Raw genomic sequence first — 26,900 nt, 5'->3', positions numbered from 1 at the left:
ATAAATTCAGCCTTGTCCAAGGATGGAAATACTGCTTCCCTGGCCTGGCCTGGCCTGACTACACATTTCTATTCCACAGCCTGTGTGTTCTCTCCGGGTGCCCGGGCAGTGTGACATGCCTGGAAGGCATCCTCGAAGACAGTGTGGGGAAGTGGAAGGAGCTCCGGACTTGGGATGCAGGGCTTCATTCCTAGCTCAGGCATTCACATGCTATAAGACCCTGGAGGAGTCACCCCTCCTCTCTGAGCCTCAGTCTTTCCATTTGGAAGCAAATGCCTTGGACTCCTTGCTTCTGAGTCCTTTCCAGCAGTCCCCTTCTGGACAGCACTCCCATGGCCAATTAACACATTATCAGAGCTTCTTGGTGCAGGGCAGAAGCCAGGATGACAAGAATTCTCATGGCTGGTGCACCTATTTTCAGGCCCCAAGTGCATGCACAGTGCCAGGTGCAGGAATGGGGGCCTCTGCAGGAAATACTGGATTCAAGGAAGCTAACAGGTTTTCCTTGCTACTGAACTTCTTAGAAACTCTAATATGCGCTCCAAAAAGAAAAGATGTAATGGGTGTGGAGTCTTTTATTGCAGAGTGTCTCAATGGAATGGTGTTCCTGGGTCAGACTTTGAAATAGGCTGCTCTGGGGCCTATTTCCATCCCTGGGTTTCCAGCAGCCCGCACTTTCCCGGAGCACCTTGATGGGGGAAAAGCTTTCACGATGTCAGCTGGAGTGAGAATCAACACCAAGGGAAGAAACCCTCTGTCCCCAAGGCCCTCTTAGTTCCCCCACATGAGAGAAGACAGGGAGGAGATAGATGTCTGCATGGCCCAGCCTTCACCACTAAGGATGTTGTAAGGGTACACAGGGTACAACAGCGTCGGGGAGCAGGACCTCTCCCTCCCCACAGTGCTCACAGAATAATGAACAACCGGATCCGCACCATGGACGGAGAAGACGAACTGCCTTTGTTTCAGAGGAAGAATTCTCCAGCTGCTCTGTGGATCACAGAGCCCACATGGGAGAGGCAGAGGCAGGGAGGCCAGGGAGGTGACCAGGGAGCTCAGTGCCCTAAGGAGAAGGACATGCAGCGAATACTCAGAGGCCCGGAGTGAAACACAGTGCACTTTATTGGCGACAGACCGGAGGGGCGGAGGGGGCTGTGTGCTATATACATCAGAGCTGTAGTGAGCATCCCACCCAGGGAGGGGACTCCGGGGCAGCAGAAGATGGCGGCCTAGGCCACACCTGGACAATCACAGGCACAGGCTGGAGCCGGAGAGAAGAGCCTGAAATTCTCGTGACTGGGCTTGGCCGGGGATCTGGAAGGAGGAGCAAGAGGCCACAAGCCTTCCAGCGCAGATCCATGTTCTTGGGGAGCATGGGGTGGCGCTGGGGGTGTTGCCAATATGGGGGCATGGGGAGCGGAAGGGAGGCGCTGGAGTGGCTGCGATGCTGATGCGTGCTCTTTATCTGGAGTAGCGCTGGGAGGACTGGGAGGACTGGGAGAACTTGATGCTGCCGCCCCGGTTGCTGGCCGAGCTGAAGCCCCCCCTACTGACTCCATAGCGGGCGCCAGAGATGGAGCCAAAGCCGCTGCCACCGCTGAAACCGCTGCTGCTGCCGCCGCCAAATCCACCGCCGATTCCACCGCCGCCTCCCCGGCCAAAGCCACTGCCTGAGCCGCCGCCCGCACTGAAGCCACCTCCTAAACCACCGCCCAAGCCTCCGCCGTAACCTCCTCCATAGCCACCTGCGGAGGCGGAAGTCGTGCTGCTGCTGACCACGGCTGTGGGGGAGAGGACAGGACAGCGATCAGCGACGGCGTCCAGGCCAGCTGCTATGTTATCGTCAATGATCCACCGGGCCCACGACTATCCAGAGCTGATCAAGGCAGCTTTGCACAGGCTGTTCACCACGAGCCGTTCCAAGGCCACTAGCTACTCACTCCCCTGCCGTTAAGCCATTATGAATTAGCCAGTGGTTCCTCCCACAGTACAATCTTGACGACACCCTTGGAGGGGATCTAGCTTCTGAATTTATCCTCCCATCAAGAGGCCCCCTGTTGGATATTCCACACTGGCCGTCGAAGCCTATTAAAAGTGCCCTGAACCCAGAACAATTACAAAAGCCAATCGCTTCCCTCTCCTCTCCCAGAAAACCCCTCCAACTTCCATAAAAATTTGTTTAAATTAGTTGCTACTACCCTGGATTAGTACAGATATTTCAGAATTAACTCTCATTTTCTTAGCTACTTTCGGTACTTACAGATGCTGACAGCACTCGGACACTCTCCAGACATCCTGTTTGAGAAAGCAAGAGAAAGTGGGCCCCGTCACAAAGCACATCACCAACAAGTCCATGGACCAAGGGCATGAACAGCAACCGGAGCTGAACAGAGAAGCCTGGCAAATCAGGTAAGCTTTCTCCACCCCTCTTTGGGCCGTAGCAAGGAGAGCCTGTGGGCACTCGTTGCATACGTGCCCTGGAAGGGAGTGGGCTGGTAGAGGCAAATGCTTCACCACAAGGCCTCTCTTTATACAGCAGGGCTCCATCCCCAGTTACTTGGTCACTTATCTGGCCCTTGGCCTATGACTTGAGCCAGGGGGTGTGGGAAGACGGGACTGGAGGCTCACCTGTACTCCTCGCCCTCCAGCAGCTTGCGGTAGGTGGCGATCTCCACGTCCAGGGCCAGCTTGACATTCATCAGCTCCTGGTAGTCACGTAGCAGCCGCGCCAGGTCATCCTTCGCCTGCTGTAGAGCAGCCTGCAGCTCTTGGAGCTTGGCATTGGCATCCTTGAGGGCCATCTCCCCATGCTGCTCAGCCTCGGCAATGGCCGTCTGCAGGTTGGCATTCTGGGGCAAGGGAGGTAGGAGGAATGAGCTCAGTAAGAGGGCCCCAGGCCCTTCCTGACATGCAGTGGATTATCCCATCTTAAAGTCAGGGAACATTCCTCCTCCCCTAGTGCCTCCATCTTGTCTCCATTTGTGGAGATAGTGCCCTGTGGGTCAGCCAGCCTGAGATGACCTCCAGACGTCTATTCCAGGGGAGGAGTCCTGAGATCCTAGCCCCTGCCCCTCAGCAATCATCCCAGGTGCCAGCATCCATGACCATCCCACCTGCTTCTTGACACCCTCGATCTCTGCCTGCAGCCTCTGGATCATTCTGTTGAGCTCTATGATCTCGCTCTTGGTATTTCTTAGGTCATCCCCATGCCTGCCAGCCGTGGTCTGCAGCTCCCCCAACTAAAGAACAGAAGGGAAGATGGAGTATTCCTGCAGCTTTGCTTGACTTGTTTCTACACCTCCAACATCACCCACCAAACCTTCAGAAGCTCAGTAAGGCATTTGCTAAAATGATACTGCATTGTGTTTCGGCAGGGAAACCCCCAAGGCAGCAGGAAAGACAACATCTGGGTTGTTGTGGTAGAAGATTTTCCTACCCTGTAGTTCCTGAGCAAGTTGGAGTCAGTCCCACATAGCAGGCAACCACCTCCCCCAGGGGCAAGACTTTCTGCAACCCGGGAGGCTGAGGCAGGAGAATGGCGTGAACCCGGGAGGCGGAGCTTGCAGTGAGCCGAGATTGCACCACTGCACTCCAGCCTGGGCGACAGAGCGAGACTCCGTCTCAAAAAAAAAAAAAAAAAAGACTTTCTGCAACTGAACCACCATTAGAAGGATGACTTCAGAGGGTAAAACCAAAAGGCATTCACCCAGTGACCACTGGGAACTCACTACCCAGCTGTCCAATAGGCCACGGCCTCTCTGAAACCTCCAGTGGATCCCGTAAGAGGTGACTAGCACCCACCTTGGTCTGGTACAGGGCCTCAGCTTCAGCCTTGCTTCTCTGAGTGATATCCTCATACTGTGCACGAACTTCAGCAATGATGCTGTCCAGGTCCAGGGAGCGATTATTGTCCATGGACAGCACCACAGATGTGTCACTGATGTGGCTCTGCATCTGAGATAGCTCCTGTCAACACAGAGGGAGCTTGTTCACTTTTGGGGTCCCTGTAACAAGCACACAGGGCCCTGAAAGACTCTTGATCAACAGTCTCATTCACTGATTCCTTGCTCCACATGTGTATCAGCCACACCCTGTCCCCAGCCACTCAGAGAACCCCATGTCTGCAGCTTATCCTGTGGAATCCCTTCCAAGGGTCCTCATCTCCAGGCTCATCCCAGATGTCTTCTGGGGCTTATATACCAAAATGCACCAGCCTCAAATCTGGAAACACCTCACTCTCCCTCTGTCCCTTCTTAGTAGGTAACATCCTCACAGCATCGTAGAGGGTCCTTAAGAAGTCGATCTCATCTATCAAGGCATCCACTTTGGCCTGAAGCTCCACCTTGTTCATATAGGCACTGTCCACATCCTGAGAAAAGAGGAAGATAAAGGCCTTATTCTCCCAATGAACAAACAGCAAACCACAACTGCAGCAAGAAAGAGCAGAGGGGACTGGTGCAGTGATGGTCCTTGTCTAAGACCAGTCTCCACTTGAACGGGCAATTTGTATCTCATTAGGATGGTCTAAGTTTAATCCTACTAAAAAACTAAAGACTGATGAACTAACTCTCTTAGGGATCTTCCAGACTAAGGTGCACCTGACTTCTGTTTATTGCTCCAAAGGCCTGAACTTGGCAGCTCTGTGGCAGTGGAGTGAGGAGATTCCCCCAACCCCGCCAGAAATCTGCAGTACAAGCCTCAGAAACCTCACACACAGCCCTTACCTTCTTCAGAGTCACAAATTCATTCTCAGCAGCTGTACGTTTATTGATTTCATCCTCATATCTGTGTGAGTAAAAAAGAAACAGCTGAGTTTGGTTTTGAGGTCATCGTAAACACCATTGTTCCCTGGAACTCTGAAAGTTCATCTCTTCCCTCCCTCCATCCCTATCCTGTGCCTCTCAGATGAGCACATCCTCTTTACTATCTCCCTGTTAGTTGGGGGACCAACCACATCAATTTGCCCAGGCAAACTGTCTTGTTTTAGCACTAAAATTTCTGCATCCCAGGAAACCCCTCAGTCCCAGGCAAACCTCTGGATGGTTGATCACCATACCATGAGTTGTCCCAGCATCTTTCACATGCCAGAACCAGGATCTTCCCCAACCTGGCTCATGAGGAAATGCTTCCCCAACTCTAAACTCATCCGTTTTTTGTTTTTGTTTTTTTTTTAGACATAGTCTCGCTCTGTCACCCAGGCTGGAGTGCAGTGGTGCAATCTTGACTCACTGCAACCTCCATCTCCAGGGTTCAAGCAATTCTGTTTCCTCAGCCACCCGACTATCTTGGATTACAGGTGTGTGCCACCACACCCAGCTAATTTTTGTATTTTTAGTAGAGATGAGATTTCACCATGTTGGCCAGGCTGGTCTTGAACTCCTGACCTCAAATGATCTGCCCACCTCGGCCTCCCAAAGTGCTGGGATTACAGGCATGAGCCACCAAGCCCAGCCTAAACTCATCCTCTTGCCACAATTTTATTTGCAAAGCACCATGCTTGGAGAAGGAAGGTGAGGGGGAACTGAATGAACCGAGCTGTCCTTCATGAAGGTAAGGAGAGGGAAACGGGCCAGGAGACACCACTGCCCAGCAGTCAGGGGGCATGTAGAAGGGGCCAAGACTCTGAGACAGGGTGGGCCATGGCATCTTCCCACTCCTGCCCTGTCACTCACTTCTTCTTGAAGTCTTCCACCAGGTCCTCCATGTTCTTCAGCTCAGAGTCCAGGCGCCCTCTCTCCCCGAGGATGTTGTCCAGGTAGCTCCGCAGGTAGTTGATGTGATTCTCAAAAAGAGGCTCAAGGTTGTTGGTGCCTGAGATGGAACTTGTGCCCTGCTGCTGGAGCAGGTTCCACTTGGTCTCCAGGACTTTGTTCTGTTGCTCCAGGAACCGCACCTGCAATGGTTGCAGGAAGCAACATCAGGCAACACTTGTAGCAGAGGAGCAGAGGGGCCTTCACTCAGGTAGGACTAGGTGTCTATCTCCTGGGCCCCCAGCACAAAGGCCTAGAAAGGATGCAAAGATAGGCTCCTACTGTAGTCAGAGAGATTATGGTCAGATGGGTGATGAGTCAGGACACTACACTTGCAGCGTGGTTTGGAAAGTTACAAAGGAAGGGGAAGTAGCTCCTACCTGAAAGCAATGGAATTATTGCTTGTTGTTCCTGGGAACTTCATGACCCTATCTTAACTTCCAAAACTACAGTACACTCTACAAAAATGCACATAAACCTCAGCAGCACCATTTCCACCCACAACTCTACTGACATCCTAGCTCTTCAAAAACAGTGAAGTGATGCTGGGAAGCTGGGAAGCAACACTGGCTGGCATGCCACAGTTAGCATGACAACACCTCTCTTGGGCCTGGAGGGGAGGCAGCCCCATGAGAACTGTCCTGGTCTGGAGAAGCTCGCTGAGCATTCTTGTCTTCCTGACTAGGCTGAGTAGGAGTGCAAAGTCACTCATTTCTCTGCGCTCCCTTGGGACTAACTAAGGTTCTTATGCTCTTAATCCCTGCTCCAGGTAATCAGCCTCCTCTGCCTGGCACAGCAATATGAGGGGGAAAGGGCTTCCTGGAAAGCCTCAGAGGGCAGCTTGTATTTGAAAAGCCTCCCATTCTTGGTGGACCCTTCGCTGATGGTGGCCGTGGTCCTTGCCTTGGGCTGCCTGCCCTGCCAGCCTGGGCCTCAATGAGGCAATGACTGGAAACTTCAGCAGGGGTTCCCACAAACAGGATGTGTGGTGCTCAGGTCCAAATAAGGGACTGTTTTCTTTCCACACCTCCCGTCACTTGACCATGTGGACAAACTCCTCAACCCTGAATATCTTCCCAGACCCTAGAGTTCCACCTAACTCCTCACCCTCCAGTCTGGCCCATCCAAGAAACATTAAAACACTGTGTCCCAAAGGTCAAATTCAAAGTCCCCAGCCCGGGAAGGGATGGCCAGTCAAAGCTTCATTACCTTGTCGATGAAGGAGGCAAACTTGTTGTTGAGGGTCTTGATCTGTTCCCGCTCCTGGGCTTTTACTTGCCCAATCTGGGGGTCGATCTCCACATTGAGGGGCTGCAGGAGACTCTGGTTGATAGTCACTTCCTGAATTCCCCCAGGAAAGCCCCCAGGGCCAAAGCCACCAGGACCACCAAAGCTGCCAGGCCCACCAAATACACCAGGACCACCAAAGCCACCAGGACCACCAAAGCCACCAGCCCCTCCAAAGCCACCAGCCCCTCCAAAGCCACCAGCTCCACCAAAGCCACCTCCCATTCCTCTGCCACCACCAAAGCCACCTCCATAGCCACCTGCAAAGGCACAGCTGCTCCGCCCTCCCCCAAAGCCTCCAGCCCGGGAGCTGCCAGCTGCCACGCTGATGGAGACGCTCTTGTTGCCGCCCAGGTTGTAGAGGCTGCGACTGCCAAAGCCACCTGCTCCGCTCCGGAAGCCATAGGCCCCTCCGCCAGCTCCCCCAGAGCGGGCCACACAGCTCATTCTGCTGCTGCCAGAGACCACAGCAGAGCGGCCGGAGAAACCCTGGCTCCCGCCACCAGATGTCTTGCTGGCTTGTCTGCTCATGGTGAGGAGCTTGGTGAAGAGAAGAGTGTAAGTTAAGCAGGGACACTGAGAGTCAGGGAAGAGGGATGGGAAATGAAGACCTGCGCAAAATAAATCCCTTTATATACATTTGAGGAGGTTGTTGGGCTCAAACGAAGGAGAGATAATTAATCCCAAATATTCATGGGCTGGGTTTGCCTCCAAGGCAATAAGTTTGTTCCAGGCTACCAAACACACCTTGAAAATAAGCTGAAATGGTAAAAGTGCTAAGGTGGCAGGCTTACCTGGTGAAGGGGTGGTGCCTGGTGTTGCCCCATGTTTGGGCATGGCCTCCTCCTAGCTTTGTCTGACAGGACCCAGGAGGCACGCTCACCTGCATCAGGTGCTCAGCAGCCATCCCTCTGCCTGTTAGCTGCGCCTGGGCCCTGCAGAGCGGTGCCCAGCTCTGGAGAGGATAGAGTGGAGGAGGTGTGGGGAGGTTCTGCTTCTCTGAGTAGTGGAGACAGTGGAGCCCACTCACAGCTCTGGGAAAGTATCTTAATGGAAGGAGTGATGCAGGTCTCTCCACGATGACTGAGTGCACAGTATGTGCCCAGCTCTATGCTGGTCTTTGGGAGGAAGCGCTGACCTCTCCTTCTCCCTTCTTGGAAAAAAGCCCAGAACTATCACAAATCTGCCTCCTGGGTTCTCCCTGTACCCCAAGCTTTAGTTCAGGAGGTAGTGACCTTTTTTTATGACTATCTTTGGAGAAAAAGTCAAGTTAACATCTATGCATGTTGACCAGACACTGGCAAAATCCAACATGCCTAATGTTTGTTTCTCTTTAAAACTTCCCAGAGAAATTATACACTATTACACATCTTGGGGTTTATCTATGGCTTCCTTTCTTGCTCCCCACATTTTGGCCTTTCTCTGGTTTTAGCTTAAGGCCTAGGGAACAAGATATTCAAATGTCAAGTCAACAACAAATTCAGCAAATATTTACAGACTGCCAAATATGTGCCAGGCCCTTTGCAAAACTCTGGAGACCCAGTCATGGACAAGACACACAGGGCCCCTGTGGGACCATTTTCTGTTTGAGAGATGTGCTCCTGAGAGTCGCCCATGCCCCCTCCAAACCCCAGAAAGCCAGATCTGGCAGAGCCGGCAGCACTATGGAATATGTCTGACTCCGAAAGCCTGAAACCCTGCCTGTCTGGGGTTGTTCAGAGGCTTATGACTGGGCTTGGTTTGTCCAAAAGAAAGCCATCCTTCACACTCTGGCGCTGGCCAAGTTAGCTGCTTATCTCTCCAGGACAGGCCTTTTTTGTTCTGTCTGCTGCACATTGGGCCCTTCTAAGGGTGTGGTCTGTATGGCCCTGGCAGGAGCCTCCTTAGAATTGGGGGAAAGGATAGAGACTTCTTCAACACCCACTGGGTAGGGGTGGGAGTGGCCCAAGTGCAAAGGAAGTACAATTTTCTTCAGTGGCCTGGTTCTTCCATTTTATCCTTATCTCTCCCATGTGTTACTTGCCAGGCTGTGCAGCATCCTAGCTCCTCCCCAGGATAAAACCATAAGCTCTCCAGGAGTTTCCAGTCTTGTTAATATACTGGGTGCCTTGGACCAAATCACAGTGCTTTGCCAATAGTAAGTGCCATAAAGTTTGGTTTGTTGAAAAAATGAATTAGTCCATCAATTAATTATTAATGACTAATTGTTAACCCCTTATACTGGATTACAACCAGATAAAACTGGTTGAAAGCTAGTTCAACTCCCATTGCATGAGGTAGCACAAGCTAATTGAGATTATTTCAATGTAAGGAATCCAGACTTCTCAAATTTGGTGTTCAGATTTAGAAAAATTTACATTCAAAATGAGTGTCACCTCCTCAGGGGAAAAAAAATGTAGAATCACAGAATCAAGAACTAATCAATCAAGAATCAATCAATTACAGAATCAAGTTGAAGTTGACTGGACATTTGAGGTCACACAATCTGCCCCGTTCATTGCTGGGATCCCCTCTCCAGCATCTCTGACTTATATCCCTAATTTTCTGCAAGTTCTGCCCATGGACTGTGAAGTTAGCCCAGGGTGGCCACACAGGCTCCTCTCCTCTTTGCTCCCTCAAAGGCAATGAACCAAACCCAGGGCTAGACCAGATCCTCCCCATGACTAAGCATGACGAAAGCTGTTTAAATTCTCTGCATTTCAGCATCATTAACCATAAAAGATGATCAATCATCTCTGACCCTCTAGATCTCACAGGAACATAGCTAGATTAATGAAATATCTGCCAGTGTTTTAAGAAACATATCACAAGGCCAAATGTGGTGGCTCACGCCTGTAACCCCAATACTTTGCAAGGCTGAGGTGGGCAGATTGCTCGAGCCCAGGAGTTTCAGACCAGCCTTGGAAACATGGCAAAACACCATCTCCACGAAAAAAATACAAAGATTAGCCAGGTGTGGTGTCATGCGCCTGTAGACCCAGGTGCCTGGGAGGCTGAGGTTGGAGGATCGCTTGATCCTGGGAGGTCAAGGCTGCAGCGAGCTATGATTGTACCATGGCACTCCAGCCTGGAAAACAGAACAAGACCCTTCTCAACAAAAGAAAAAGAAAAAAGGAAACATATCACAAAAATTAGGCCATATTTTTCCTTATAATATCTAAGAGAGCAGGATGGAGGACCTGCCTTTATGCCAGACAGAAATGAGGCTGCTGCTTGGTCTGGTGTGGGGTCTAGAGTCCAGGGCAATGAGTCTCTAGGAATTCCTAAACCCATAGTGATTCAGGGTGCTTAGTGCCCCCAGTGGGGGGAGATCTTAGCCATTGCCAGAGCCCACTGATTCTGAGCCATGCTTGTCATTCCTTTAGAGGGAATTATCTTGGAGAAGAATCTTTGAGAAGCAACATCACAACCACTGCTGTCATCAGCTAGTCCTGGGTCAGGGACCTCCCCAACAGATGGTGGAAGGAAAAGGAAGAAGGGTATAATCTATACTTACTCTTGGGGTTGGGATAGCAGAGAAGACATGGCTTGGCCTTTGAGAGGACAGGAAGCAAAACAAAGACTGGGGAATACATTCGTGGGACTAGAATGTCAATTCTGATCAGAGCTGTGAGTGAAGGAAGTGGTGGAAGGGGAGGAGACAATCAGTGAGTTGAAATTCTTATTGGTTGGGCCCATCCCTCTAAATTTGTAGGGCCTAATAAACACTTTGAGAAAACAGAGTTGGTTTACAGTCATCCCCAACACTTGAATTATCTGAAGTTTATTAACTAAGCGCCCTAAGTGTTTTCTCCCTGGAGAGAAGAGTGAGTCACTGGGTTGCAATGTGTGAAATCAGAGACTCATAGGGTGCTACGGCCAGGAGGCTCTCCAGTCCACTCCTCTACCTCGAGGCAGAATTCACCTGGCCACTCCTACTCTTCAGGATCCCCATGGAAGGCGATTCATCAAATCTCCTAACTTGCCCAGGCCAGCAAGACCCCACCCTGACCCAAGGAAGGTCTTCAAGGATCTAGCTTTCGTGCCTTCCACTCCATTTCATGGGAGCCTAACTCCTCTTAAAGGATCAGTGAAGTTGTGGTCAGCAGCAGGAGCCCCAGTCACCTGTCCATCACGGCATGGCACCCATACCTCTCTGCGTGTGAAGGCCCCTTTTAACACACACAAAATTACATTGACCTTCACACATGTCAGAACTCATACTTCCAATATCCTTTGAGAACATACATTTTTGACTATGAATTTAGCAACACTTTTAAATAAAAGTGCAGTTTATAGTCATATACATTTGGAAGTGGTAATACATATACATAAAAAGACACATTATTCACTCAGTCGAGAGACACTTGCATCCACGTGCATTCTCAGAATCCTTGCAGTCCTGACACAACAGCAACCCTAACTGGGGCCTCTCAGCCTCAGGTCTCAAGGTCCTGCCCCTTCCACGGCTGGACACCTGCCCCCAGCTGAGATTCCCCACTGAGCACTGTTACCACCTGTCTTCCCTGCCTTTGTGTCCATCAGCCTGTGGCCTTGGCAGGCCTTCAGCAGATGGGAACTGAGTTGCGATGAATTTGCTCTTGCCTGGCCTTCCAGAGTAAAACACACACACTCCTCTGGCTTCTGTATCACAACCCTTCCAATATTAGAAAATACTGTGGAATTCACAGACACCAACCTCCCAGTTAGATAGATCCAGTTGTTTCTCCTAGTCCTCAGTACAGATGGTTTCCAGGACTCTTCTCTGCACCCACTTTAATATGTTGATGGACCTCTTAAAACTACAGTGCCTTGCGAAGATAGGATACTTAAGGTGGCTTCATGTGCACCAGAACTAATAAGAAGCCACTTCCTGTCTGTGATGGGGGCACTGTGCTTCTTTCAATGCAAGCTAAGATTCTGTTCCCTTCTTTAGCTCTTGACTTCCATCAATCCTGCCTGGGGAGGAGGAATGGTAAGGCATGGGTTTGGTGGGGGGGGGGGGCGGCGGGGGGTTGTTTTTGTTTTTTTGTTTTTGTTTTGAGACAGAGAGAGAGAGAGAGCATCTCACTCTGTTGCCCAGGCTGGAGTGCAGTGGCGCAATCTCAGCTCACTGCAACCTCAACCTCCCAGGCTCAAGCCATCCTCCCACCTCAGCCTCCCAAGTAGCTGGGACACTGGCACGCACCACCATGCCCAGCTAACACTTTTTTTATTTTTTTGTAGAGAGAGAGTCTCTCTATGTAACCCCGGTTGGTCTTGAACTCCTAGGCTCAAGCAATCCGCCCACTTCAGCCTCCCAAAGTGCTGGGATTATAAACATGGGCCACCATGCCAGCCAGCTTCCTAGTTTTAAATAACTCACTTCCTTGTCCTGCTGTAAGAATAAACTGAAGGGACAGCATTCACAAATCACATACAGAGAAAATAAACATAACAGTAAAAATGAAAAAAAAAAAGGTTTGCCCTGAATAAGCCTCTATTTACATAAGATTCCTCTGCATGGATAAGAGCTGTCCATTTATATTTGTGCTGAATCATGTCTGGCTAGCATGCCTGCTCAAACCAGAGGCTTGTACACAGCAGAAATCACAACCTTGTCCTCGCTGGAGAATTCCCAAGAGATCTTAGGAAGTTATTAAACAGTTGTCTTCAAACAAAAGATAGGCCGGGCCTGGTGGCTCAGGCCTGTAATCCCAGCACTTTGGGAGGCCGAGGCGGGCGGATCACGAGGTCGGGAGACTGAGACCATTCTGGCTAACACGATGAAACCCCATCTCTACTAAAAATACAAAAAATTAGCCAGGAGTGGTGGCGGGCACGTGTAGTCCCAGCTACTCCAGAGGCTGAGGCACGAGAATGGCTGAAACCAGGAGGCAGAGATGGCAGTGAGCCGAGACTGCGCCACTGCACTCCAGTCTGGGTGACAGTGCGAGAGTCTGTCTCCAAAAAAAAAAAAAAAACAGATAGAAGGGGAGGTGAAAAAAGTCATTAAGTGGTCGTTTAACCTGGGAAAGGCATTTAAGAGGAAAAATACATTTATTTCTCAATGCAATGATTTGAAAAGCATGGATCTCTCTCCACTAAAGAATTTGAGGGGATCCAGTTAGACATAAAGTAAAGGGTACAATCATGGTGGAAATAAGGGGACCAGGGGACACTGTAAGTAACCCAAGGGGATTTTTAAAATAGCAATGTATAGCCCCTAGCATATGAAAGATGCTCAATAAATATCAAAGGAATGGATGCCAGCGTGTGGGGTGAGAGACAATTCTGCCAAGAGACAAAGGAATGACAGCAAACCTCTTCATTCCTGGAAACATACCCTCATAGGAAACAAGAGTGGGAAAGGAGGCATGGCCATGGCAAGGCTTAGCATTACAGCTGCGTGGCAGGGGAGGGAGGTGCAGAGTGGTGGTTCCCAGACTGCAATTCAAAACACATCATGGGCCTCCAGGCCACACCCTGACAGCAGGTGGCCCAGAGCTACCTCCTCATCCATTTCTGAGCTTAATCTGTCAGACACGCCTTGTTCTGAGCTTGTCTAGTCTTAGAACATAAAGCCCAAACCCCAAACAAATTGGACAATGGGCCAACCCATGTCCTTCACATCCTGGCCTCAACCTTGCTCTCTAGCGTCCTCTCCCACCACTCCCTGCCCTGTCTTGAGTGATGCTAAGCTGCTTTTGGTTTGGTACTGCACTGAGCCACACTTCCCTGTCTTTACTCTGCAATTCTTGCTGCCTAGAGCACCCTGTTCCCCTGCACCCCTCTCGCAAGCTCCAGGTCCACACCCCTTTTACATGGCTGGCTTCACAGCTGTCACCTCCTCCAGGGAGACTTCCTTGAATCCCTGGCAAAAGCAAATGATTCTCCCTTAGGCTTCCAGAGTCTCAGTGCTTGCATACACCATTGCTTTTAATATTTTCCTGAAAGTATGGAAAATGTGTATTTCATGTGTCTACACTCCCCACACTCACGCACCATTTTCACATTAAACTCTGCCCTTCTCAAGGGTGAGGACCACGCTGCAAGAAGCTTTATATCCTCATGGCCCTACACAGAGTCTGACACAATGTAGGTGCTCAGCAATGCTTCTCGAACTGAAGCAACTGCCCCTGCCATGCTCTTGGGTGGTGGATTCACAGGAGAAGGAGCTACCAGCCCAATGGGAGAAATGCTGCAGCTTCACAGGACACTACACAGAAAAAGGAGTGTGACCAAAATCCAGTATGAGGAGGCCTAAGGGAGACAGTACAGCAGGATATTCCAAAGGGGTGGAGCCACTCCTAGAAGACTTCTAGACCAAAGGACTCCTCTTAGGTATCAGAATCTTGCCCTCTGTAAGAAGAGCATCTGCCCCGTCTCTAGCATTTAGGGCCTGCTTCTTCCTCAAGACCCCACTTCAATACCGCCTCCTGCGTGAAGCCTCCTGTGATTGCCAAGCCCTCGCTCTACACTAGAAGTAATTTTGCTACCCTCTGGACTGTCATGTCCTTCATTTGTAACTTCCAAAGGCATTCATCTGTCTGTCTGGTTACCAAGTTCTTTATGTGCATGCTTTTATCTAGACATTATCATCTGTATTAAAAGCTCCTTGAAAACAGAGTCTAATTCTTCTTTGTATAATGGGTCCCCATCGCCCAGCACAAACTAGGCACTCGGTAAACATTGTTCAATTAACATTTGTTAAACAGCTACTATATGGCAAGCACAGTGGCCCTGGAATGTCAAGATGAATAAAGTCATGGTTCCTGCCCATAAATAATTTATAGACTAGTGGTTTGTTGAGTAAATGAGTGAATGGCTGGGTGGATGGATGGATGAATAGATGGATGATGGATGGATCATAGATGGATGGATGGATGGATGGATGGATGGATGGATGGATGGAGGGATGGATGAGTAGATGGGTGAATGGGTGGATGGCAAATGACAGTCCAAACACTTTCTCCAGAAAATGTCTTCCCAGCTTATCTAGCTTCTCACCCACTTTCTCGAATTTTTAAGGATCAAATCCACAACACTCAAAGTAAAAAAACTGCAGATGCAAAACAATCCTACCTTGACCCAAAGCCAAGCCAGAAAACCATGGGCAGCCATGAGCCTGAGTCCTGGGGCTCCCACCACCAAGACCCTTCATGGCCACAACTCTACACTCCCAGCCCTCTTAGTGGAATAACGAGATGACTGTTCAGACCCTACCATCAACACGGGAAAAAAAATGGAACAGGTGCTAAAACGGCTTTTTTCGTTTCAGCCTGCTCCCTCCTTTTGTCCCTCGTTGGCCCACTGTTACCATGTCCTGAGGGCCCACAAAGGGGGCACAGCCCCCTCAACTATTTCCCCACATAGCTGTCTCACTAAACCCTGAACATCCACCCAAGACAAGGGAGCAGCCATGCCTTATTCTGAGGTCCTCTGGTCTTAGAACACAAAGCCTGGGCCCCATCAGCAAGTTAAACCAAAACCCCACAGTGGGACATGAAATAAGCCCCTCTTTGCTATAACCTTCTGGGTTTACTAGCAACGAGGTAGGGAGACTTCAGAAGTATTGGTGAGAACTTTCTGGAACTGAGAGGGCTGAACCCAGAGCGGAGGGTCTTGGTGAGGTGTGAGGGATCTATGCAAACATAGCAGTTGTTCAGGAGTTGACAGGTGCCTGAGCCAAAGTGATGGTGGGGCTGCAGCCAGGGCTGGGAGCCAAGAGCTTGGGGAATGGAGTCAGGGCAGATGAGCCAAATAAACCAAGTTAGAGATTTGCCAACCTGCAGTTGGGCTCTTCAGATGTGAAAAGTGATTTCCGTATACTTAGAGGTAAAGCATTTAAAATAAAAGGGAGAGCATGGGGCCTCCAACGGGGCAAATAATGCAAGCCATGTCTCCCTGTTTCCTAAGCACTAGGAGCTGGCCAGAATCCAATTTGAAGGATCAGAGAGAAGGGTGGTGACTATTATCTCAGCAGTATATTTACCCCAAATAATCCCCTCTGACTAGTCAGCCAGTTTCAAACATATGAATCAAGGCCAGGATCCACTCTCCTGGACTGTTCTAGAAACAGAGACCAACATGAGGGCTTTTCCTTTTTATGTAAAATAGAAGACTTTTTTTTGAGACAGAGTCTCACTCTGTCGCCAGGCTGGAGTGCAGTGGTGTGATCTCGGCTCACTGCAACCTCTGCTTCCTGGGTTCAAGGGATTCTCCTGCCTCAGCCTCCCGAGTAGCTGGGATTATAAGTGCCTGCCACCACACCAGGCTAATTTTTGTATTTTTAATAGAGACGAGGTTTCACCATGTTGGCCAGGATGGTCTCGATCTGTTGACCTCATGATCCGCCCACCTTGGCCTCCCAAAATGCTGGGATTACAGGTGTGAGCCACCGTGCCCGACCTAAGAGACTTTTTATATAAATAAGAAACGCTGACACACTCACATAGCCATGTGCCTATGAATACAAACACATTTATTCTAAGATGCACATACACTCGTATAATCTACGGCCTGACCTTGCAGTGTAAATTACTGAGTTCAACCAAAGAGATGCTGAGAGGCACGGAGGGCTGCTCAGGCTGGCTGCTCCCACACTCAGGGGGCATGGGAAATGCTTTAACCTGCCCCTTGCCTCTCTGTGAGGCCCAACACAACCTGCAGCCTCCTGGTGGGTGAACCTGAGAAGCTCCACCCCTAGTTCCAACCTTTAACTCCTCCTCACCACTCCCAGAAACTCAAAAAAAAAAAAAAAAAAAAAGAGCCCATCTGCATTTTGCCAGGGGAGGAGTGCAGCCCTTGGAAGAAGCCAAAGCCACCAAATGCGGCTGCAGAGACTTCCTGTTCTGACACATGGGGCTCAATGAGCCCTAAGACAACGGGGATATTAGGGCCAGGCTGATGAAGGACAGAGCCCAGGTTGCTCCTGGCAAAGTCCCCTGCCCAGAGAGCACAAGCCCCTGAGATTAACCCTTTGCTACTCTGTCCCCGCTTTCCCAAAGGCAGAACAACCCTGAGCCTACCTTGGATCTGCACGAGACTCCCATGGGCAAGGACTGGTCTTGGGCAAACGACGTGCCTTTCTGCCTGCACACCATGAGGCCCCATGGACACAGGGCTGGAGGAACTGGAGTCTGAATGAACTCTGCGGCAGTCAAGGGTGGGAGGCACAGTTGGGTGGCCAAGGCAGAGAGTGCATTCTGCATCTGCAGCAAACTGATTCGGGTCAGACTGCAGAGCAGGAGCTGGGAAATCTTTGGAAGAGGGGAGACTGTGCTGCTCCAGGTACTTGGAATTGGTCCAGTATAGAAAAAGGGTGTCCCCAAAGGCTCTACCCAGATCCCCACCTCTGACTGTCCTCTCCCCGCTTCTGTAATTAGACAGCTCCCTCCGCTGCTGCTCCAGAAGACCTGCTCCACCTCCAACATTCTTCGCCACTCAGGGACAGCACCACAGACATAACCCCAGGCACCCCTGAGGAGCTGGGGAAGTGAGCAGCTCATGAAAACTCTAGGAGAATGACACACATGCACACCTCCCTCCAACAACCGTGACCTTGTTGATTCTTGGAACAGGTTCCTGAAAGCCTTGTTGGGCCAGTGAGATTTAGCCCCATGCATGGAATTTCATGAAAATAGGGAGGCCTTGCTAGACACAGAGTATAAGCACTCTCATAAGCTCCATAACTTCTTGCTCTATATTCAGCAGAGACCCCTGGCCTGCTTCTCTCACACCTATCAAATGCCCCCCACCTGCAGACTTAAACCCCTTCCCTCCAGGTTTATTCCAGGATCAGCATTGAAATGGTGCTACCCCAGGGTGCCCTACAATGGACAATGTGTGTATAATTGTTGGATGCCCCTTCAATCTGTACAACTGCCCTGTAGGCAACCTTCAGCCTCTGTACACTGTACTTCTCCCCCAATAATTTGAGCAACTTAGAAGTAGAGACCTGAGAAACTAGTCGATGACCCAGATCTGTATAAACAGATCCTTCACACCCACAAGCATACACCTTCACCAAAATTATCTAGTTATACAGGATTCTAGAGACCTCTCCCAGGGAAAAAAGACCATTGCTCAGAATGAATGACAAAAGCATTTTATTGAAGATTCACCTGCAGATGGATAAGAGGGAATGAGAGGAGTAGAGTGAGACACTAAGTGGTTCTCATCCTAAGCTTGCAGGGCCAAGTGCTGCCGGGTGTTGGAGAAGTAGTTTGGTTCTGATGTAGATGGATAATACAGGATCTAGTGGGAGATGGCATTGGACTGGGAAGGGACATATGTGACCCCAATAATTCTGGAGGTGACACTCCTGGTCATTTTCTTCTCTGTCCATGGGAGGTGAGCGGTCAGCTGACATCCTTCCCATTCCGGGTGGGTCATCAGGCCCAAATCAAGAAGTAGCTACCAAACTCCAAGAGGCAGAGTCCCTGTCCCAGCACAGAAGATCATCCTGGGGCAGAGAGAGCCCATGGGATAGTGGAGGGGACACTAGTAAGATGAGCCCCAGAGACAGAGGATGGAGGTGAAGTGAAGGAAGCACAGAGACACCAGTGCTGGGCCCAGCTGGACACAGTGAGCTGCAGGGACCTCGTCTCCTCTATCGTCTCTTGTTCAGGGTGGTGGTAGAGATGATCTTGCTGCTGGAACTGCCAGAGACACTGCCACCAAACCCAAAGCCACTTCCAGAGCCGGAGCCAAAGCCACTACTCAGGCCAAACCCGGAGCCACTTCCTAATCCTCCGCTGATGCCTCCAGCGCTGGTGCTACCGCTGACCACAGCTGCAGAAAAGACACAAAGGACACAGTTATTCCAATGCTGCCAGCACCCCAGGGGTCTCAGCCAAGACCCGGGTGAATGAACAACTACAGCAGGCATGGAAGGTACTTACAGATGCTCACGGCACTCTGGCATTCTCCAGACATTCTGTAGGGGAAAGAAAAGGCGGTGAGCCTCAGGGAGCACAGAATTTTGTTCAATAAGCACGCCTCACTCACCTCTCTTATCCTTGAGCAGCCTCTGAGTTTGAGGGCCCAGTGTGAACCTATTAGCTGAGCTGTCCTGGTTCGTAATGCACTGCCACAACACTGATGCTTGCAGCCCGGCAGAGGCATAAATAAGCTCATGGCCCTGGACCTCTCTGGCCCTCATGTTCACACCCTGCCTAACCCCTCACCTGTACTCCTCGCCCTCCAGCAGTTTGCGGTAGGTGGCGATCTCGATGTCCAAGGCCAGCTTCACACTCATGAGCTCCTGGTACTCACGCAGCATTCGTGCCAGCTCCTCCTTGGCCTGCTGCAGGGCAGCCTCCAGCTCTACGCGCTTGCTGTGGGCATCTTTAAGGGCATTCTCACCTCGCTGCTCTGCATCAGCCACGGATGCCTGAAGAGTCTGGCACTATTGACAAAGGCATTAGATAGGTGGTCAGCAGTGCCCTGCCTTCAAGGCCTCTACACCTGTCCCCTCCCCTGGTCCAGCTTTCCTTGGGTTAGGATGTCAAGATTCTATCTGTTCTGCCCACTTTCCCTGAGACTTATGCATCTCATTCACTCCAGCCATAGCCTACCAATGCCTCCACCAGACTGATTAAATAAAAATGAGCAAAAACCCATGAAGAAGAGCCAAGAAACCTATGCACAGGAGCGTCATGGTGTGCCAACTAGGATATTGCTGAAAAAATCTGGTTATGCCTTGCACAAAGAGCTATGAATTCCCAGCAACAAGCTCAGGGTCTTCTGGCCTGATGCTTTATCTGCTTGTCCACTCTGGAGATGTCTGCTTGAGGCCCCTGGCCTTGTGCTCCATCTGGAAGGGAGTGACACCCACCTGCTTCTTGATGTTCTCGATCTCTGCCCGCAGCCTCTGGATCATCCTGTTGAGCTCTGCAATTTCACTCTTGGTGTTCTTCAGGTTGTCACCATGTTGGTCAACCGAGATCTGGAGCTGCTGGACCTAATACTCAAGAAGACACAGAGAACCAGGGGTTAGGGGTATTTGGGTAGGGTCCATTCTCAAGTGAACTCAGTGAGAATTGCCACAGGTGGCAAGAATAACACCAAAAGTCAAGTAATTTCAAATCAGACCAGGACCAACAATGCCTGGGAGAGTCTGTTCATATCAGGTGGCAAGAATAACACCAAATGTCAAGTAGTTTCAAATCAGACCAGGACCAACGATGCCTGGGAGAGTCTGTTCGTATCTGACTTCTGTTGGGCTTGAGCTAATGATCACCTGTTCACAGACATCAAAAGGAGAGCCCCAGAGCCAGCCCCATCTCCTGAGAGATCCATACCACCCACCTTGGTCTGGTACAGGGCTTCAGCCTCAGCCTTGCTCCTCTGGGCAATCTCCTCGTACTGGGCACGGACCTCGGCAATAATGCTGTCCAGGTCCAGGTTGCGGTTGTTGTCCATGGAAAGGACCACGGACGTGTCGCTGACATGGGTCTGCATCTGGGACAGCTCCTGCAGGGCAAATATCTCACATCAGCCCCCCCAGGAAAGCCTTCACTGACCTGATACAGGCTCAAGTAGGAGCAGAGCTGGCATTCACAATGTGTAGGAAGGGGAGAGACAGGTAAAGTTCTAAGTAGAAATCAAGTGGTTGTGACAGTTCAGGATGGAAGAGCAATGCTTCTAGTCTTTACTGGTCCCCAGGAACCATAAGCCACTCTAATGCAGTGAGTGCCGGTGTGTTGGAATGGAAGGGAAGGGAATGGATCCATTTCACCAGAAAAAAATGCTAGACAGCAATGAATTCTATTCCAAGCACTCTTTAGATCTAATCACCCCTTCTAAGACCAAGACCACATCTGGTTCTAAGAATCTCCCATTTGAATTTCCCACTTCAAACCTTTCTATGCATGACCTTGATGAGAACCCACTGCCCTAAAATAAGGGAGCTGGAGTCCTTTCAAAAAACTGTGAATCCCAACCAGCAGCATCACAGATGGGGGATTCCCTTTCCCTGGATGGAGGGGAGGATGGAGCCCTCACCGCATCATAGAGGACCTTCAGGAAGTTGATCTCGTCATTAAGACTGTCCACCTTGGCCTCCAACTCCACCTTGTTCATGTAGGCAGCATCCACGTCCTGCAGAGGAGGAAGGAGGATAAGAGATGAGGAGCAGGAATGACAGTAGGAGGACAGGTTACTAAGTGACACCTACAGGTGTTCTCTGCAGCATTTAGGAAAGATTACTCAGCAGCAGGGAAGCTGGTGGGAGACCAGTTATTTTATATATTCTTCCCTAGAGCCACCTGAAGACATGGAAGTTGATTATCCAAATAGGCTATTCTAACAGTATGGAGATCTCTCAAAGAACTAAAAATAGAACTACCATTGGATCCAGCAATCCCAGTGCTGGAATTCCACTCAAAGGAAAAGAAATCATTGTAACAAAAGGATACCTGCACTCATGTTTATCGCAGCACAATTCACAATAGCAAAGATACGGAATCAACCTAAGTGTCCATCAACAGATGATTGGATAAAGAAAATATGATACATATACACAATAGAATACTACTCAGCCATAAAAAGAGAATGAAATTATGTCTTTTTGCAGCAATGTGGATGGAACTGGAGGCCATTATCTTAAGTGAAACAACTCAGGCACAGAAAGACAAATAACACATGTCCTCACTTATAAGTGGGAGCTAAATCATGTGTACATGTGGACATAGAGCACGGAATGATAGACAATGGAGACTTGAAAAAGGGAGGGGTGGGAGGGGCTGGATAATGAGAAATTATTTATTGGATATAATGTATGTTATCCCAGCAATGTATACTCTAAAAGCCCTGACTTCACCACAACACAAACTATCCATGTAACAAAATTACACTTGTACCCCATGAATTTATAAAAATAAAAATCAGCTGGGTGCAGTAGCTCACAACTGTAACCCCAGCACTTTGGGAGGCTGAGGCAGGCGGATGACCTGAGGTCAGGAGTTTGAGACCAGCCTGACCAACATGGAAAAACCCTGTCTCTACTAAAAATACAAAATTAGCCAGGCGTGGTGGTGCATGCCTGTAATCCCAGCTACTTGGGAGGCTGAGGCAGGAGAATCGCTTGAACCCAGTAGGTGGAGCTTGCAGTGACCCAAGATCGCGCCATTGCACTGCAGCCTGGGCAACAAGAGTGAAGCTCCGTCTCAAAAAAAAAGGCAAATAGGCTTTCCTCCCAACCTTAATTTCTTAGAACCTGGTTTGGTTACCCACTTTCCTTGACTATATAGATCTAGATAGTTCCAAGTGAAGCAGGGATGAGGCAGAGATGGACCAAACCCATGACTTCAGCCAAAGACCACTCCCCAAGGGAAGGGGCACCCTGAAGGCACTCCCTACCATCCTTCGTCTCTTACCTTCTTTAGGACCACAAAGTCATTCTCGGCTGCTGTGCGTTTGTTGATCTCCTCTTCATACCTGGGGGTGGGCACGGGGAGAAAAAGACAAAAACCCACAGTGAGCTGGTGTTTCTCAGATCTCTGCTGCTTGTTTTCAAGCATTTCCAAACAAATTTGGAAATATCCATGTAATTAGTTGCATTTCCCATATTCATACAGATATTCATTTAACCTACATTCATTGAATATAGGAAGTACCAGTTTAGGCCAGGGTTTATTCAGATACATGAAAACCAAACTTTAAAGAGACTGTTTTCGATAGAAAACCCAGCAATGATGTAGTTGATTTAATGTCCCTGAAAGAGCTGTCCTTTTGGCCATTTTGGCAGATTAAATTCTCAGCAATGTCATCAGCACACTCCATTTCCCTTTGTTTGGTGGGTGAGTGAATTGAGAGACAGGGTTGGTATTTATTTTGTCAGTCCTATCCCATAGTGAGTTTAATGAGAGGTGCTGTGTATTCAGTGTTCACTCTGTGTCCTGAAATATGCCACATGCTTTCTCTATTTCATTTAATTCCATTTAATTCTCACAACCCATAAAGTAGGAATATTATCCCCATTTCAAAGATGAATAAAACTGAAGCTCAGAGAGGTTCAGCTATTAACCCAAGGTCACACAGCTAATAAGTGAGGACTCAGTATGCAAACCACCTCCATCTGTCTCTACAGTCTGTATTCTTCTAATCATACTATACTGCTTTTCATCTATTTGGGTTCTGATCTTGTTCGTATATGGCAGACCCAAATCCCTGAATCTATCATTAAATTTCCTTTCGGAAAAATCTGTGGTTACCAGACCTCACCCTGAGAAAACATGACTATGTGGATGTAGGAAAACAGACTAGAGGGTCTTCCTAGCTGCCTTCAGAGCCTGAGATTCTAAGCCGCTGGAGAGAGCCCCGGGAGCCTGGGTGTGGCTGGGCACATGTGTCAGATGGCGTCCGCTCCTTCCTCCCCACGTACTTAGTCTTGAAGTCCTCCACGCTGTCCTGCATGGTCTTCAGCTCAGACTGCAGGCGCCCTTTGTCATTGCCCAAGGTATCTAGCTGCTTCCTCAGGACACTGAGGTAGGTCTCAAAGAGGGGCTCAAGGTTTTTGCTGGAGGTGGTGGTCGTCTGCTGCTGGAGCAGGTTCCATTTGGTCTCCAGGACCTTATTCTGTTGCTCTAAGAACCGCACCTGTGTTGATAAAGGCACCAGCCAAGTGATGAGGGCCTGAAGTTTGGCAGGAGGACCAGCCAAGGCAACCCCAACCCAGTCAATCCCAGGGAACTACATGGCCCAAGAACCACCCAAGTAGGGCCACTATGTTGCATCTCCAGGGCACCATTCACTCGGGTTGACATGATGGCCCCATTCTCGAGCCCATAGCACCAAGGGGTCACATAGGTTGTGGAGAATAGAGCACAGCCAGAGAAGCAGGGCCTAACAGTGCAACAAGAACAACTTCCTAGCCGCAGGCACCCAAAGCCCCAAAGAAGAACATTAAACTTCTATGAAATAACAAAATAAAATTAAGAGACATCACAATCTGGAGGCTGTTGCATTCAAAGTGATCCTGACCCAAGGCAAATGAAAGACAAAGTCACTACAGACTTTTTAAATAAGCTTACTTATCAATGGATCTGGCGTGTCCCTGTGAACCTGTGAACAACTGAGTATAGATATTTAAAACCAGGGCCCTGTACGCATTGTCTCACCTAAACTCCATTCTGCAAAGGACTTCCCTGAACTTTCCCTCTCTCTATGAAAAAATCTAGCCAGACAAACCAGGACAGCAGCTTAGCATGACATTTCCATGTTATGAGCCTCAGAATTGAAAGGAAAGAAGGTAAGGCAGACCGATCACATTTTGAACCCAAAAGGTAAAATGAGATGAGATGAGACAAGGATGCATCAAAGAGCCCTGAGTTTTTGCTATCACATCTGCATGTCCTATAGTCACAGTAAAACCTCTTTAAGTTACTATGGGTTTATTCAAACTAGCAAGAAGAACAAATATGCACCTTATTCTATTCCAAAAGTGTTCATTCTTGCCCCATATGTCGAAGCTGCCCAAGACTTTGATGCCTGGTGAACCAGGGCAACCTGGACCAAAGGGAGGCACTCATCCACCCAGTCATCAATCTCTGGATGACTCGGCTCTCTGGGGCTGCACTGCTCACTATCATCCATCATGCATGACCGTAACTGAGCTTAAAGAACTTGAACTTCTAGACGTTGCATGAAAAAGGAAGTTGGGCTACAAAAAGAAAAGAGACCTGTCTCCTTTCTTCAAACAGACCCAGACATGAGCAGTGTTGTCCAGTCAAAGGAATGAAAAAAGTAAATTTCCAAGGCCTTGGCGAGACCTAGAATCTGCCACTGGAGCCAGTCCCTTTTTCATTTGCAAAATCAGCTTAGTTTTCTTCTGTTCTAAGAACAGAAGTGGCCACTGTTAAGTGATTAATGGAGTTAACTGCATTATATTCAAAACCAAAATCTGAGAAAAAGCAGAGAAATAATGAACCCCCTTTATAGCTGGGATGACTAGAGCCAGAAAAGCCAAATGATTTGTCCAGTATCCCACAGCCTGTCTAGGGAATTCCAAACACTTAACTGCCTTGAGCATCCCACCTTCCCACCAGCCACGGGACAAAAAGGAAGGCTCAAAGTCATGATGCCCCTTCAACAGCTGGAGAACTGGGGCCCAGGGAAGTTCAGTGGTCTCCCCAGCACCTGTGGCAGGCTCAGGTCTGAGACCCCAGGACTCAGGACCCCTCTCTTCTAACTGCCCCTCTCCGGCCGAGGACACAGCTCACCTTGTCGATGAAGGAGGCAAACTTGTTGTTGAGGAGCTTGATCTGTTCGCGCTCTTCCGTCCGGACTTTCTGGATCTCAGGGTCAATCTCCACGTGGAGGGGGGTGAGCAAGCTCTGGTTGATGGTGACCTCCTGAATTCCCCCAGCGGGGCAGACGGGGAAGCCAGGGCCACCCTTACCACTGAAGGAGCCCCCAAATCCACCACCAAAGCCACCAGTGCCGAAACCAGCTCCGAAGCCGCCGGCACCAAAGCCACCAGTGCCAAAGCCTCCAGCACCCCCAAAGCAGGCACCTTGTCGTGACCCAGCCACACTCATGGAGATGCTTTTGTTCCCCCTGAGGTTGTAGAGGCTTCTGCTGCCAAATCCCCCAGAAGAGCATCGGCCAGCACCTCCAGACATGGAGACTGAGCTGAAGGCACCTCTCTTGCCACCGCCTACAATGGCCGAGCCACAACTGAAGCCCCGGGGCCCGCCTCGGACGCACTGCTGTCTGGCAATCATGGCTGCAGAGAGCGAGCTGGGAGCTATCAGAGAAGTGACAGGGCCCAGGCCGGTGAGTGCTGGAGCCCTCAGCCTTGGTCTCTTATATGTCCTGGAGCAGCAGGGCTTGGTTGCAGGGGCATAAAGGGAAAAATCTGAAACATCTCTGGGCTTGGCCCTTGGCACAAGCCCATCCTTCCCGCACCCGTTGAGCATGTCACTAAACACACCTACAGAAGTCATCTGGAGGGCACAGGTTACTGGATCCCATCACACTACTCTCTGGGAGAACCTGAACCGGTGCCCCAGGGCTTCCTAATCAGAAGCCCCTGCCTGGGCCCAGCCCTCCAGGCCCACACCCACTGTACCTCCATCTCGCTAGGCTCACGGCACTTCCCTCCTCCAGAAAAGACACCCCATCACCCATCCTCTCACCCCACAGAATGTGGAGTTAGACAGCCTGAGTTTGAGTGCACAGCCTGCCACCTCCTAGCTCTGCAAACCGGAGCAAGTCACCCTCTGAGGCCCAGATGCTTTCCCTGTAAATTGGAAGTAATACAAATATTTGCCTTGCCACTTCTCAGGATAGAGTGAGCTAGTGATTAATGGAGTGCTCTGTAAACTGTCAAAAGCCACATGTATATTTGTCATTCTTAGCATTCTTATTCCTCCACATGTTCTTGGCTCCATGTACCTATAAAAAGGGGAAATATTCTGTATTCCAGCCTTAGCCCTCCAACCTAGATCCAGATTCACTTCAACTTGGCCAACAGCTACTGAGAAACTGCCAGGCATGGAGCTAGGTACTAAGGAGATGGGGGAAGACAAAACACCTCCCCAAAGAAAACCGTGACTGTCTTTCTCAGCCCTGGGTACCCATGCTGCCCCGCAGGCCTCCCTTCAATCTGTGCTTGCTCAATTCTAGATGGGCGTTCTCCAGCGGGGTCTGGTGGTGTGCACTCTGCTGCTCCATTTGCTGTCCAGTTGTTTGCTAGGTGCGTTCTGGTTTTCTGTAATGGTGCAGAATTCAGGGCAGGAGTTCATAACTTTTTTGCTGCTGGGGATCCCTTTGGCAGAATGATGAAACCTATGGATCCCTTCTCAGAGCAATGTTTTTAAATGCAAAATCCTAGTTTTAAGCCATAACTTAAATTCTTCCCAGCTGAACAGTAACAGATCTGTGTTCAAATCCCTC

The 26,900-nt window shown here is 49.8% G+C and overlaps 2 protein-coding genes across 4 annotated transcripts; both read right to left on the bottom strand.

Annotated features, from left to right (window-relative positions):
* Positions 1-1,192: 1,192 nt before the first annotated feature.
* Positions 1,193-7,568, bottom strand: KRT3 (keratin 3). Of its 3 annotated transcripts, none has more exons than XM_063693725.1 (10): positions 7,237-7,568; positions 6,960-7,122; positions 5,673-5,893; positions 4,725-4,785; positions 4,274-4,369; positions 3,802-3,966; positions 3,114-3,239; positions 2,629-2,849; positions 2,261-2,295; positions 1,462-1,781 (listed from the first exon to the last, which is right to left on the bottom strand). In XM_063693725.1, the coding sequence occupies exons 1-10, from the start codon at positions 7,566-7,568 to the stop codon at positions 1,462-1,464; spliced, it is 1,740 nt and encodes a 579-aa protein (XP_063549795.1). The 3 variants fall into 3 exon arrangements, with proteins under 3 accessions (XP_018893525.3, XP_063549795.1, XP_063549796.1); XM_063693726.1 differs by having other exon boundaries at positions 6,960-7,143; positions 7,321-7,568; XM_019037980.4 differs by having other exon boundaries at positions 1,193-1,781; positions 6,960-7,568.
* A 10,522-nt stretch (positions 7,569-18,090) lies between these two features.
* KRT4 (keratin 4) lies at positions 18,091-26,087 on the bottom strand. The gene is made up of 9 exons (XM_019037979.4): positions 25,223-26,087; positions 23,386-23,600; positions 22,379-22,439; positions 21,006-21,101; positions 20,310-20,474; positions 19,837-19,962; positions 19,187-19,407; positions 18,902-18,936; positions 18,091-18,791 (listed from the first exon to the last, which is right to left on the bottom strand). Exons 1-9 carry the CDS (start codon positions 25,946-25,948, stop codon positions 18,610-18,612), a joined length of 1,827 nt encoding a protein of 608 aa, XP_018893524.2. The 5' UTR covers positions 25,949-26,087; the 3' UTR covers positions 18,091-18,609.
* Between the last annotated feature and the right edge of the window lie 813 nt (positions 26,088-26,900).

The sequence above is a fragment of the Gorilla gorilla genome, chromosome 10, assembly GCF_029281585.2.
Source record: "Gorilla gorilla gorilla isolate KB3781 chromosome 10, NHGRI_mGorGor1-v2.1_pri, whole genome shotgun sequence".
NCBI lineage: Eukaryota > Metazoa > Chordata > Mammalia > Primates > Hominidae > Gorilla > Gorilla gorilla.
The sequence above is the reverse complement of the archived record's forward strand: the minus strand, read 5'-3'. Positions and strand labels throughout refer to the sequence as shown.

What these genes read in the sequence shown, in the direction of transcription:
- KRT4 (XM_019037979.4), bottom strand. Translation starts at nt 25,948, where the DNA reads ATGACTTCTGTAGGTGTGTTTAGTGACATGCTCAACGGGTGCGGGAAG. An exon ending in AAGCCCTGTACCAGACCAAG is followed by an intron (nt 19,963 to 20,309) that starts GTGGGTGGTATG and finishes CTTGAGTATTAG; the next exon opens with GTCCAGCAGCTCCAGATCTC. An exon ending in CTGGAGGGCGAGGAGTACAG is followed by an intron (nt 18,937 to 19,186) that starts GTGAGGGGTTAG and finishes TTTCCCCTACAG; the next exon opens with AATGTCTGGAGAATGCCAGA.
- KRT3 (XM_019037980.4), bottom strand. Translation starts at nt 7,568, where the DNA reads ATGAGCAGACAAGCCAGCAAGACATCTGGTGGCGGGAGCCAGGGTTTC. An exon ending in TTGCCTCCTTCATCGACAAG is followed by an intron (nt 5,894 to 6,959) that starts GTAATGAAGCTT and finishes CAACCATTGCAG; the next exon opens with GTGCGGTTCCTGGAGCAACA. An exon ending in TCCGAGTGCTGTCAGCATCT is followed by an intron (nt 1,782 to 2,260) that starts GTAAGTACCGAA and finishes TCTCCCCCACAG; the next exon opens with CCGTGGTCAGCAGCAGCACG.